This window comes from Melampsora larici-populina (genome assembly GCF_000204055.1).
Source record: "Melampsora larici-populina 98AG31 unplaced genomic scaffold MELLAscaffold_13, whole genome shotgun sequence".
Lineage (NCBI taxonomy): Eukaryota > Fungi > Basidiomycota > Pucciniomycetes > Pucciniales > Melampsoraceae > Melampsora > Melampsora laricis-populina.
The window spans coordinates 996030-1011010 of record NW_006768777.1 but is presented as its reverse complement, the minus strand read 5'-3'; the positions used below and the strand labels follow the sequence as shown (position 1 = coordinate 1011010).

General features: G+C 40.9%; 2 protein-coding genes across 2 annotated transcripts; one reads left to right on the top strand and one right to left on the bottom strand.

Annotated features, from left to right (window-relative positions):
* Positions 1-6782: 6782 nt before the first annotated feature.
* Positions 6783-9435, top strand: MELLADRAFT_105415 (uncharacterized protein; the record flags this gene model as incomplete). Its single annotated transcript, XM_007408734.1, has 5 exons — positions 6783-7019; positions 7110-7220; positions 7290-7451; positions 7527-9152; positions 9355-9435. The coding sequence occupies 5 exons, from the start codon at positions 6783-6785 to the stop codon at positions 9433-9435; spliced, it is 2217 nt and encodes a 738-aa protein (XP_007408796.1).
* Positions 9436-9643: 208 nt separating this feature from the next.
* Positions 9644-10482, bottom strand: MELLADRAFT_116140 (uncharacterized protein; the record flags this gene model as incomplete). The annotated part of the gene is made up of 4 exons (XM_007408627.1): positions 9644-9705; positions 9788-10060; positions 10250-10301; positions 10376-10482. The coding sequence occupies 4 exons, from the start codon at positions 10376-10378 to the stop codon at positions 9644-9646; spliced, it is 390 nt and encodes a 129-aa protein (XP_007408689.1).
* Between the last annotated feature and the right edge of the window lie 4499 nt (positions 10483-14981).

The following is a 14981-nucleotide window of genomic DNA, read 5'->3' as shown; positions in this document are numbered from 1 at the left end:
GGATGAGATCTGTCCGAGGATTTGCATCCGACGATACCTCGGATCTCCCGATCCGAGGCATCTATGTTGGTGGTGCATGTTTTTTGTATCTTCAAGAAGCCCTCGAGCTTTCAAATCATCCACCAAATTAAGGAATATGGGAGGTTTCATGCCCAGTGAATCATAAAGCCGATGTGGATTACTTGATTTCAAAAGCTCATCCAGCCATCCTTGCCCGGAAAGAATAGAGTTGTTCCGTACAGTTGGTGGTCTGCGTTGTAAATGTGATGTATAGTATTGAGCAGCACCAAAGGCTGCAAAAGCAAGCATCCATCTTTGAGCTAGTTGGCCTGCGCAAATAACAGGCATTTTGGATGTGATCAAGACTTGAGAGTGAGAGATAGTGAGAATTTTTTTAACTCCAGATCAACATTACAAAATCAAAAGCGTAGGAATCTAGCTATGTACAAGAATTGTCAGATCCTGAAACCCATGATGTGACAGGTTTCAAATCGGTCAAGATCAGTCTACCGAACACATGAAGATGTCAGACAACCTGCGAGGTAGACGTCGTCTACTCACGCATGCGCAAGTAGACGCCTCTGAGGTGTACACCTGAGAGGTTGAAGGGCACCAAACGGGGCCTCAACAACTTTCTAGATAACCGCACCACAATTCTTTCATTCAACGGATTCGAGTCAAAACCTTTCCCATTAACTCATGGACTTCCACAAGGATCACCCCTCTCTCCACTTCTATATCTCTTATACAATAACGTAGTACTAGAGATAACTGACAGCATTGATCACGCCACAGCTCCAGGTTTTATAGATGACGTAGTACTGCTAACCACGGCCAAAGACAAACACCAGCTTAGATCCCAGATGCAAACACTGGTGTTCCAACAAAATACATGGGCACAAAACCACGGAGCAATCTTCAACATTAAGAAGACGTTCTGGGTGATGTCCCATCCTAAAGAAATAAATGAATATCCAACTATCAGTTTTGTAGATTGGAAAAATATCCCACCAGAGAAGAAAGCCAAATGGCTGGGCATCACCATTGACAGCAAGCTTTCCTTCACTCAACACAGAGAAGAGGTAATTGCCGAGCAACACCACCGGCGCTCCCCTCAAGATAGCGGCAGCGGAGCGGTAGCAGAGCGACCGCTCCGCCCGCGCTATGGGATTGGCCCCATAGCGGTTTCTGATACGCGCTATAGCTATGGCAAAACTGTGTGTCATATAGTGGTTTTCCAAGTTGCACTGCATAGCAAAACTTCACTGTGCTATGTGTCACCCTAGCTCCTCAGAGCGCATAGCGACAGGGCACCCCCGAGCGCCTGGTAGCACCTCAGAGCACAGCATATCCAGCAGGTTGCCCCCCATTGGAACTAACCAACAACCCCTCATACCACCTCATACCACCATCCCGCGGCTCAATTGTTCCCAATACACCAACTCCACGCCTCCAGATAGCATCCTTCAGGTTGCTAGTATTTCCAAGGGAATTGGGTCCCTTGATGTTGCTTAAAAAGGGCCTCCAGGTAAGTACCCTTTTGCCCCATCAATCAGTAATTCCCTACCTTTTTTTTGCCTATTGCTCATCATCATTTTTGCTATTTATCAAACCATTCAATCTTCTTCAATTATGAATAGACAACACAGATAGGTTTCAAAAAATAAATCATCCTCATTTCATTATGTCAAAGTCTGCTTCCAATACTAGAAACTACACCCAATCGACCCTGCAAGTCAGGTCTTCCAACACCCCTTTTCCACTTGCTGTATCACCTTCTTGTTCACTTCGCTCCCAAAGCCCGGTACGCCCCCAACCAGGCTTTGTGATCCAGCCACAAGGCTCGCGGCTTTCTATGCACCGACTTAGTTTTGATCAACCAACTAGACATGTTACTGAAGATTCTGAAGATGGAGACTGTGAAGACATATCAGATTGCTTATCTATTGTCTTGGTATTGTTCCAAGTTTCTGTTGGTCCACATCCCAATCAAAGACCATTTCTTACTTGTCAAAAATCAACAAGACACAACTTGTCATCAGATTTTGGATAATCTGATTATAGAGCTGATCTTGAAAGTCAAATTCAATTCAGACATTCTCAAGACACTTGGGAAAAAGGCTTCTGTATGCAATACGGTACATCATCAAGATACAAAGTTGGTAATGTGATCCTTTGGAGTTGTAGATCTTGTTCTAAATTTCAAGGAAACGATTTGCTTCTGACACCTCAAAGTATTCATTCAGTCATTTCTTCAACAAAATATGTTGATAAAACCAAAAAGAAAGTTTTGTTTATTTCTCAGTCTCATTTATTTGTCTTTCTTTATCAATGTTGGTGTGTGCTTTTTGCTTTCAACTTGGTTAGCTTCTTACATCCCCATTCTTTTGTCCATTATGTATCATTTGTAATAAAAAAAAGGCTCAAGCAAAAAACCATTCCTGACCGCGCTTTCAGGCGCTTTTGAGTGTGAAATAGTATCATAGCGGAGAGGAGCGATCTGAATAGCTGCACCGCTCTCAATTGTCATAGCGCCTTGGAGAAAATAGCGTAGCGATTAGTGTTTCTTCATAGCGCCCAATCGCTCCGCTCAAGATTTTCAGGAATATAGCGGAGCGCTGGTGGTGTTGTGCCAAGGGACGCCAACGTGCAGGCTTCCTGACAAAATTCTCAAAGTCAGACTGGGGTATACCCCCAAAGCTGATGAATACCCTCATCACCACAACAATCCACACGGCGCTGGACTATGGGGTAGCTGTGTGGCTACCCTTCAAGCCACCAGCATATTTCTCAAGAGTTTAGCGACTATCAATCACATTTGTGCACAATCAGCATTAGGTGCACTACCAACAACACCAACTGTCTTCCTTACACACAATGCAAACCTCATCCCGCCAAAAATCAGACTTCAAAGTAAAGTCATGAATTTTATGGCAACATCACTAACAAAACCAAAACACTCTCCTATTCACGGCTTTGTTAAGCAGGCAAAAAACTCAAATCTGAAATGCCATCATAACCCCTTTCACTGCTTCTTCCAACACCCAGTCAGCAAGGAATTGGAAGAGTACATCCTACAAATCCCGCTTGACCCAGCAGATATACTAACTCAACCACCAAACCATGCCACAATCATCCAAGATAACAAGCTACTAGCAAAAACTGAAGCTAACAAACTCACGGCCACTCTAGAGCATGTGGTAATTTTCACTGATGGCTCTATGATCCCGAAATGCACCACTGTAGCAGTAGCATGGTGTAAAAACACCAACAAATCACAATCCAAACATTTAGGACCCGCAAGAACACATGGAATTTATCAGGCCGAATACAGAGGAGTGCAGATGGGGCTAGCAATGGCCCTACAGACTGCTTTGATTCACACAAGAAGAACAACTATCTTACTCAATAATCTCCGATCCAATAAACTTCCCATTACCTCTCTGGATGACAGGAAAGAGACTTACAAACGCTTGAACTATTTACACAGAACCTTTCCTAGTATGTGAATCAACATTTGTTGGTGCCCAGGACTTGCAGGCATATACAGAAACAAAAGAGTGGACAAAATCACCAACAAGAAAGCCAAAACAAAGTTACCAAGCACATTTCAGGTAACACCTAACACATCAAGTCTCTTAGCGGCCATTAAAGAATGGCACTCAAAGAACTCAGAAATCACAGATCCAAACGACTTAAAACGACTCGGACACAAACCACAACAGAAATCTCACCTACAAGACACCTCGGAACTCAAGAAACACTCAATTGGTATTATCATGCAGCTCAGATCAGGCCACATTCACTTAAACAACACCCGGCGTCAGCGCAGTACAGCGCAGAATGCGCGAAACTGCGCTGTGCCAAAAAAATCAAAAATTCCAAAACCCACTGTGCAGCGCTGGGGCGCAGTGAGCCAAAATCTTTGAGGCCCCTGCGGTGCGCTCCAGCGTAGGTAAGTCCAGCGCAGTGCAGTGGGTAAAAAATTTGTTTTTTGGCGGATGGAAAGCCCATTTTTCAGTTTTCCATTGGAGAACATATGTGCCAGTGACACATCCACTGCGCTGCAAAAAAGGCGCAGTCACCAGATTTCCAAAAACCCCTGCGCTGAGCCACAGCGCAGGCGCAGGCTGTGCCTCGCAGTCTGCGCTGCGAGTCGGGTGTTGACTTAAACCATTACCTTTCCAAATTTGTACAGATGCACAACCCTACATGCGAGTGCCAAGAAGGACTTGAAACAGTGGAACACTTCCTTTTCACATGCAACAAATTCAACAATGAAAGAAAACAACTAGAAAAAACATCAAGGAACTTGATCTCAAACTCAACATGTCAATTCTCAACAAAACCATAGCTTTCAAAGCTATAGCAACTTACTGCAACAACACATGGTGTTTTAAACAACGCTGGAACTGGGCTACAATAGCCAACAAAGACCTACCAAAAGGAAGGCATCCCCCACGGGATCAAATTTTCCCTAACCATATCCTTTAGCGCCGCATTCACATCTCCAAAATAAACATGTATACTAGTCAAAACAGCCAATAGCAACCTTTCCCCCTGACACAGCCAGAGGGAGTTTTACTGGTGCTGGAAAACATGCAGTGTCTGATAGCCTAACGGCTCTAAAGACACTATAAGCAATGAAAAAAAAAGTGCAGCACAGAACACCACAACCACTAACAGACAAGATGAAAGAATGGAGAACACTGCTACATTAACCTGCAATGTAGTTTAACACAGACACAGTCTTGATCCTAAGCGCTGTCTTGATTCAACTATGACCAATGGGTAAACTCAACAAGGTCCCACACTTGCCTCGCGAGGCTGAAGCAAGCAAGGGACTTACCTCGAACTTGCATGTTCCATTGGCTGAGGGTAAGCCGTTTTGCAGGGAGCTTCCTTGCAATCTCTCTACACCTTCCCCTACAAAAGATTCTTGTCTGGACCAAAGACAAAACTTGTTTGCTCTTTCATTGCACATCATTGACTGTAATTTTTTCAAAGGAATGTTTTTAGTCTTGGCACAAATCCCTCTCAAAGTTTGTTGCTAAAATCACTCGTTTATGTCACATACCTCACATTATCAATGGGAAACAATCTGCCAAGGTTTAGTGACCAAATTCTTTTGGGCTTGATGGGCCTTTGTAGCAAAAATAAAACTTGCACCTTGTCTCATCTGTGGCATATTCAAGATGATTGGATTTGAGAAAGTATGTAAGGGAAATCTGTTCAACTATGACCAACACGATCTTTGGGGGCGACAAAACCTGACTTCATAAAACAAGATCTCACATACAAGATATCTCAAGAGGAGAGGATTGCAAGAGAATGAGAAAAAAAATAACAGACTGAAGATGAATAAAAGATTCGATTTGATCGGAACACAATCCTCGAGATTGAATTGAACAATACCCATACGAGAAGATCAATAGATTCTAGATAGTGAGACATCAAGAAAACCGGGGAACAGAAGTGAATGGCAATTGTAAAGGGTAGTAGGGCCAGAGTCAGAGATGTATAAAGGAGAGTATGCTAGGAGTGGGAAATCGAACACGTTGAGTTTGCATTAGAGCTCGGTAACGACTGGTAATCAAATTTCGGCAATGAGAAACAACTCACGATCTGATTGCGAATGCGATGCTTGACACTGTGATGGTAGGGCCCACCAGCAGTTAGGGGGGGCAGCCACGCTTGTAGACACCTCGACAAGGTATAACTTCCCTCCGGGGAGCAATGGAAGCAGCTTGAACAGCGTACGCCAACATGGCAGCCAGCACAATTGTAGTGAACAGCTTCATGACGCAAACTAACCAAGAATGCAAAGCGAGAAGAGATCAAATTGAGTATTGGGCAAAAGGGATTAAAAAGCTTCATAGAATTTGCTTTTCGGTAGAAAGATAGAAAGGACGAGTGGTAAGACTAAACATGCTCACATTTTTGTGTTGGTTTGAAATTGAAAGCGCTGTAGAATGGTCAAGGAATGTGTTTAGGGGGACATCTTGGTGGAAACACAAGCACTCTTTATATGTCTTTCGTTCCCCCGTGAAGTCGAAAACGATGCAGCATTTGAAGTCTTCTTCCTGGCCTTCCGCTTTTCAAGTTTACTTCCACTCCGTGTGAGGACAGGCGAGGACCCTGAAAAATCTGAAAGCTTGCTGTCGACCTCAAGTAGCTTGTCCAAGTTTTCCCGCTAAATTCGAGCAGTTTGACGCTTGATTTTCGGCAAGCTTTGCAAGAACGACAGGAAACTCAGCACAGCTCAGCACGAAATAAAGCAAGATCTCACATAGAAGATATCTCCAGAAGTAGTGCATGCCCGGGTCATCCCTGAAGACTTTTGCTGCAAAATTCGAGCAGTTTGGCGCGGGATTTTCGGCAAGCTTTTAAGAACGATAGTAAACTCAGGACAGCTCAGCACGAAATAAAACAAAATCTCACATAGAAGATATCTCCAGAAGTAGTGCATGCCGGGGTCCTCCCTGAAAACTTCAACTCAGCACGTCATAAAACAAGATCTCAAATTGAAGAAGTGAAGAGGAATGAACCCCCGGAGGACGGGTTTAAGCCCGCCACCAAACCTCACGGGAGCGGGAGAGCGGCCGGTCTTGAGCGCGACTTAGGACGAGGTGATGTCTCACAATTGGAAGTCAAAGGGTCTGAGTCTCTGAGATGAAAAAGAACTTGAATGGAATTCAACAAAAGAACTCGATTTATCTTACTCTCAACCGATTCTCAACTTCAATTACCTCGATCGATACACGAATCAACCAATACCAAAGATGGGTTTGATCATTCCCATTGGGATTGCCAAAGTATTATTCCATTGGCTAACTTTCTGGGGTGCTTTTAAAGCATTGAAAGTACCCAAGACAAGAAAGAAGATCCCTCGAATGGCCTTTCAAAGAAACGATCCACTTACGATACCTCGAACTCCTCCTACTTTGAAGGCTTTGACAAAAGTGCAAAAAGAAAGACGAACACAAATTAAAGCAATGACTCAAGTCTGTTTGGTATGGGTAAGGATTTTTGAATCAAAGTTATTATTCTCTATGGTTATATTGGATACTGATGAGGTTTTTTGGATGATTGATTGTTCTTGGTTGTAGGTCATTTGGACTCGTCTCAAGCTCTTGATTGATTGGGTTGCTTGGGCTATCCCATTTTACGATGAAATTCATTTGCTAAGCTTGATTTGGATGATAGTCATGGGTCCCACTGTAAGATAGTTTCTTAGGCTCTTTCTTTTCGTAGAAAACAAAACTTGATCTTATTCAACACTCCCGCAGAGTGCCGAGTTCTTATTCGATCATTGTATCAAGCGATTCGCCTCACCTTACGAACAATCCTTTGACGCTATCTTAGGCACGATGCATGATTTTCTCGTCATCGTCATATATCTCATCACTTGTGGTCCTAATTATTTGGTCAAAGAATTTGGAAAATGGAAAGTGAGTAAGTATACCTATCCTTTATAAAGTCTGGACATTGTAAAATGAACTATCCCTGTCTGATCATTATTCTAGGCTCGACAATTCAACAAATCACTCTTATCCGCACGCGCTGCTGCTCCTCCTTCAAGACTCCCATCTCGCAAGTTATCGCAATTTCATACTAAACCTAATCCCTCAGGATCAGCTCCAACGAATTCGCATTTGGAGTCTTACACAAGAGCCGAGAAAAACTCATCGCTACCTAATTCATCACTTCCTACCACACGAACAAGATACCCTAGCCTTGGACCCACCCCCTGGGAAATTCCCAAACAACCAGGACCAACTACCAAAGCTCCTCAGAGGAAGCCAACTCTCAGCCGGAAACTGTCCTCATCTTACAAGCGTTCTGTTTCGAACAGCAGCTTGAGGTCTGTATTAGAACATCGTAATTCTTATAATCTACCGAAGAAAAACGAAGTTCGAAACTTGGAAAATCGACTGAAATCAAAGCCACCTTTAGCAACGGCTCATTTGAACACACTAAAGGAACCGAAACCCATGATATTTGGAAATGCTAAGATGAATCTACCTGCGATCCAACCTAATGTCACCAAGCAAGGATCTACCAAGGAAAATCAACATTTCTGTTTGCAGGAAAACTCGAATGACCCCTCCGAGCTTATCTCACCACTGGTGAACTCTAGTCAACAAGACGAAGAAGATTTGAAGGCTTTCTTTCGTGATAACTCTACAGAGCTCTCGAAGGTGTACGAATTAAGTGAAGATCAGATAGGGAACAATTCACTTATCATACATGATAATATTAGCGAACCAGCCGACCCGACCATCGGACTACCATGGTCTGCAACATCGGACTGTGTGGCATCTCAATCTCGGAAACGTACGCAGCGAACAGATGACGAAGATTTTTCTGAGACGTGTGATAATCCCCTTGAAACTCGTCGTGAGGGTAGTGTACAAGTCGTTTCACCTCCATCACTAGGGTTCCGTAGTTCGATTGGAATGCCAAGCTCACCAGTTCCTGATTCAAACCTACTTGGAGCTCCACCCACCAAGCGTCAAAAAGTCTTGAGTTCCCCATCTGACGCCTCGAGTGAATCATCGGATGAAGACGCAGATTATGATAGTATGGCATTAGATTCTCTAAGCTCTGAACAATTTGTTGAACCAGTTCATCAAGATGAAACAGTGAAATGTGATATGTCAACTTGGTACTCAGCACCTAACGCAGCCATTCCAAGGCCTGATCAAACTCTTTCACCTACGAAAGCACCGGCTCCTAACGTCAAAAGACGACTTCATAATCCAGATGAACCTTTACCTACACATGGACAAAGTTTAGAGACAGTTTTGAAAAGTTTAAAGGGTTTAGAATCAGATCCGACACTTCCCTCAACGAACCGAGCTAAGAAATCGAGTAATCTCGGTCCAAGAATCAGTGGATATTTACAAAACATATCAAAACAATCACCTACGAATCGAAGAAGAGAAAATCTAGAAGATTCAAAGAAACGATTAACTTCAAATCAAAAGATTAATTCAACTTTAAATTCTAAATCAGATTGGAAACGACGCGCATCAAGTGTGAGCAAAGGAGCAATTCCTGGTAAATTAGGAGAAGAAAAATCAGTTCAAGCACGTTTGAAATATCAAGCTTTGAATTCATCAAGAACTGAAAGGCAAAATCATGATCAGGTAAGTAGATCAAACTCCACATCATTTCCAAAAGTCACCTTGAATTAGTATTGATTGATTGATTTTTTGGGGGATCTCACAAGACAATTAATAATTCATCAAAGATTATAAATCCACCTCAAACTTGTTGAAGTTTTTCTAAATCAAAGATTTCCATTAATTTCATTCTCTTCTTTTGGGATTTAATGTTTTCTCTTCAAAGAGAGATTGGTGTGAAGATTATAGAGAAGTTATTTTGGAAGGAAAACTAGGAATGAAAAACAAATTTGAAGTTTTCATTTGAAGATGTTTAAGTAGTAGCATATAGTAGTAGTAGTAGTAGTAATGCAATCAGATCATGATCATATAGTTTTTTCTTGTTTCTAAAGAAATCTAAAGTTTGTAATTATAAAAGATGGAATGAAAAGATTTAATTTTACAAATTAAAAGTTTTTGAAGTAAAAAAACAACATGTTTGATTTGGAAAGAAGTAGGAAGAATCGAATGAGAGTTCATTCTTCTTGATTGATTTCTGATTCGATCCATACTTGAATCTTGGGTTCAGAACAAATACCTATGTTACATGTATAGGAAATAAAAAAAATCAAATTCAAGTCAAAAACCAAACCAAACCAAAACAAAAGAATTGAACAAACCATTAGAATTAACGAATCCTACACCTAATACTTCAGCTTCTTTAAAATCTAAATCATTTAAACTAGACGAAAGATCACATAAGATCCAATGAGACGAATTCTTTTGATCCTTACGACGAAAGAAATCAAATTGATTTAATTGATTTAATTGATTTATTGGTTGATTTAAAGAAGTAGTAGTAGTAGTAGTAGTAGAAGATTGAAAGATATTTAAACAAGTTTGTTTTAGTTGAAGTAAAGTGGTTGATTTGTTTATTGGTAAAAGAATCGTTACTGGGTTTTTGGGAATCATATTAAAGAATAGGAATAAATTAAAGAAAAAACACGTTAGTATTCATTTTTTGATGGTTTTTTTTTGCATCTTTTTTCGAAGTCTGGTTCATCTGACTTAAATCTAAACTTGATGGATGAAAAAAAAGAAAGAAAGACAGAGTTTGGTATGTGTAAAATCCGAAAATTCACCTTTATCGAATTTGATTAAGACCGTTGTAAGGACTTCTGGAAGTTGAGGATGCTATAATTGTTTGTAAATCTCAAGTCAATTCCTTGGTCCCTTCTTTTCAAGCGGGGTCAAAGAGACACACATACCATGATTGGGTTTTGATGGATCGAGTTCTCTGAGATGGTTTCTTTATGAATCGATTTCTAAGACTATCTTAATGGAATCATCATCAGAACTCATCCCTTGATTCGATCAATCATCATCTCTTCTGATGCGCGTATTACTACTCGGGGCATCTCATCGGGTAAAGAAAATCGGGCCAGGAAATCAATCGATCATTTTCCCTCAAGTTCTTCAAAAGGTATACAGTGAGTTTCCTTTATAAGCATTCACTACACAAGCATATTTTTATTCAAGCATCAAAAATGATGCAACCATTTTTGGTGGGCAGTAAAATCAGATTTATAAGCATATTAAACATATGCTCCAGGTTTTGGGTGATATGCTTGTAAAATCACATGTTTAGCATGGGAAAACAAGCATGACATAAATCACGGAAGCAGTTATGCTTCAATATGATGTGAGCAAGGAAGCTAAACCAGCTTAAATCAGACTGAATTGAGTTGGAAAGGTCAGATTGACAATCTACAGCAACTTTGGCCATCTCCATTGTGTACATGTGCAGGTGTCCATCTTGTTTCTGTCACTAGGACAGATTGACCCCTCACGTGCTCAAAAGACCAATTCTCATTTTGGGATATCCCTCTGATCTTGCAGAATTTCAGACGCTCAACACCTAAAATATTCATAAATTCTTTTCCATCACAACTATGACTGCTTCAAAACTTGATCAACTCATTGTGCGCATTCTTTCTCTTAGCCAGACCTCACCTCTTGGTTTAGCCAAGCGTGAAGGTTCAATCTTCACCAGATTCAGCTGTGTTCCAGTTGTTTCTGATTTAGATATGGGGATGTGGGGTACAGTGAACCATGACATGGATGTTGCTTTTGCTAAGGATGTTCCTGAAGCAGATTTCAAGGAGCACCTCAAGGGTGGGAAATATGGCCTGGAATGTGTTTTGAACTATATCAGTAAAGCTCGTAAGCACAAAACTTGGAATACCATTTATGATGATCTTCTGGCCATTAAACTTGAAAAGATTGCCGATGGCTTAATAAGTAAGCTCACTTTTTCTCTGTTCTTAAACATGGTAGTGTTTTGATTGTATCATGTAATTGTTTTCATTTTGTTCTTTAGAATCAGGTGCTACTGAAACCTCAGCTGCACCTCGCCTCTTATCCGGATACGAAAAGGTTTCTGAAGGGAAGAAGGTGGTTGCAAAACGAGACCGCGAAGCAGAACATTGAGCTAAGTCTAAAAATGACAAGGGTGAGGTCAATTCAAAAGAGAAACATAAGGTGAAATCATCTAGCTCTAGACTATCTCCACCGCGAAAAAAGACTCGATCAAGTGTTTCAGTCAAATCCAAAGGCCAAAAAAAGATACTAAGCCACCACGACGCCATCATTCACTCGATAAGAAAGACGAGGTCATTCGCTGGCATCTGAAGAACAAAACCACCCAAGCAGAGACTGCTGCACACTTTGGCCTCGATCAAGGCTGTCTCAGCCGATGGCTCAAATCAAAGACAAAAATTCATGTCAACTCAACACTTGGAAATGGTTCAGTCAAACGCATTCGGACCAGCAAACACCCCGCACTTGAACAAGCCCTATTTCACTGGATTCTCGAAGCTCACGCCCACAAGCTAGTCATCACTGCTGAAGTCCTCCGAACCAAAGCTGGTCACTTTGGCGAGATCCTTGGAATCAAAGCTAAGTACTCAAGTGGTTGGATCAGCAAGTTCAAGAGAAGATACAACATCTTCAACTTCCAGATGCACGGTGAAGCAGGGGCTGCTGATGAAACTGATGTTGAAACTGCAAGGAAGAAAATGATCGAGCTCACAAAGGGGTTTGAACCCTCAAATATTTACAACGCTGATGAGACCGGCCTCCTGTGGTGGTATGTACTTTCCCTTTCATTTCTCTCTCTATCCGTTCCTTATGTTTATACATATGTGTGTCTTCTCTCAGCATGCCACCCAATCAAACACTAGCAACGGTCTCGACTGCCGGAGTAAAAGGTTCAAAGAAACGACTGTCATATCTATTTTGCTGCAATGCCGATGGATCAGATAAACTCAAACCACTTGTAATTGGTTATGTCCGGCGACCTCGTTGCTTTGGTTGACAAGACGCTTCGTACTGGTTTTTTGATTACCAATTCAACTCAAAGGCTTGGATGACAGCATCAATCTTTGGTGATTGGTTGCTACGCTGTAGTATTAAAAGCTCAACAAGAGCTTTACAACACCTAAGAAGGGATAATCTACTACGTGTAATATAGTAGAAGTTGCCTAAAGACTGCCTTCTTCAAAGAAACCAGCACAAGGGCACTTGCTGACCACTTTGTGATAACAGAGAAAAAGATAAAAAGCACCAGAGAAATAAAGCAATACTGTTGTTAAGTATTATTCCCAGATTTTAAGCGCAAAAAGTCACACACTATGTTTATTACTAGCAATACTGTTGTAAGTATTATTCCCAATTAGACTTGTAGTCTTTAACACACGTAAATAAATTTCTCCTTGCTTTGAAGGGGCGGATTTAAGTGATCTTAGTACAAATATAGTAAATAAATGATGATTTATAACACTACAACAAAGGTATAAGATGCAGAAAAGGGCGCTACAATCCTAAAATCATCAAGGAGTACTTATATCCACATGTAACAATCTTTACAACAGTCAACAGCCTCAAAAACCAATCAAATCCGCCTAAATAACCCTAAAAACCATGTAATGACGCAATGTAATGATCTTGTTACTAATGTATGATGTAATTTTCACAGCCAAAAGTGATCAATGACGCAATGATGTAATGTACAGCACTTCTTATGATGATTACAGGTGATTTTTTCCTTGTAAACTAGCTGAAACCCAATTTTTGAGATTACGAATTTTTTCAGATGTGCTCCAATTTTTGATTACTAAAGTGCATCTTGTAGCCCACGTGTTACTGATCATTTCTGACACCTATAATACCTACTTCTGATGAGTGATGAGTAAGATATTGAGTTGTGAAGTTAAGGTTTTTGGTGTTACATGTGACTTGTGACTGTAAATTCGAGATTCAGACCAATTTCCCTTATAACTTTTTACATACACCTCCGTTACTAATGATTTAAAGGTTTTACATTATGTAATCCACTCTTCTGCGTTGAATGAGCCATCTACCAACTTATTCTGACGTCATTTGACATATGTAATTAGCTGAAAACCTCCATTTTCGACGATTTTCACCTATTTTCTTCACTTTTCACAGCTGCTACTCTCTTTCTCTTGCTCATGTAACATGACATCATCTTCTATAACCTTAAAAGTCCCGGAAAATCCTCTTGGCAACCTTAATTTCTACTACTACCACCATTACATATGTAAAACTACCTGTAAACCCTTGTTTACCAACTTCGAAAAAGTACCTTTCTGCTAATAACTTCTGTTTCCCCTTATCAACCTTGAATATTAAAATTGTTCCTGTATAATAAACTGTTGTTCTTTCATATTCTAACCTTATAAAACCCATAACTTAATTATAAATAAGCTAAAAACCATTTTCCAACTTTTACACCTATATTTTCGAATTTTTCTTATCTTTTCTTTTTCTGTCTTTTTGTAATAACTTTGTAAGTAAACTATGTTGATCTTAATAATAATTTTGAAATAAGATGACATAATAATGAGCTAATAAGTATACATAAGCCTCTAAGAGCTTCAATTGATCTGAAAACCTGAATTTCAAATTCTCTGCTATATTGAAGTTTGCTAATAAACTGGTAAAGTAAAGATGATTGATTTTTTTGCTTAATATCATAAATAGATCACCACAACGCTTTAATGATCGGATGGCCAATGAGGGACGCAAGATTCTTCTCCTTCTTGACAACTTTAGCGGACATACACTAGCAGCTGAGACCGTAATTCTAAGTCACATCAAATGTGTCTTCTTCCCACCAAACATGACCAGTCATCTTCAGCCCTGCGATGCTGGTATCATTCGGGCCTTCAAGGCTATCTACCGGCGCAAACTTGTTGCTGAAGCCATTCAAAGATACGAGGATAACCCCGACATGCCGGCAAAAGATGTCTTTGCAATCAATCAACTCGAGGCCATGTTCATGGCCCGCGAAGCTTGGAACTTGATCACACAAGACACTATCACAAATTGTAACAAGCACACTGGTGTTATTGCCGCTTATCAAAGCAAAAACTCAGACTCCGATGAGAACAAAGTCCCAATGGTTACGCCTGATGCAGGCCTCGACCGAGTAGTTTCAGCCCTCGAAGATCAACTCAATCTCCTCGACGCTTGCCCCAGACTTGAAGAAAGTAGTCGCTCTAACCGAATTAGTATTGAGGCCCTTTTGAATCCTGAGATTGAGGCTTGATCTACCAAAGCTGAAGTTCCAATGCCTACAGACATTGAGATCCTTGGTACCACTGCTGCTGGCCATGAGGTCTTGCCGATGGAAGAGGAGGCAGAAGAAGATGCTGATGAACCTCGTAAACGTTAACCATCTCACAGGCAAAATCCGCTGTTGATGAGCTCAAGTACTTCTTATTTTCGCGTCCAGTCCAGTACTTCCATCCTGAAATCAACCAATCCGAGGCTGATCACATACAAGCTTTG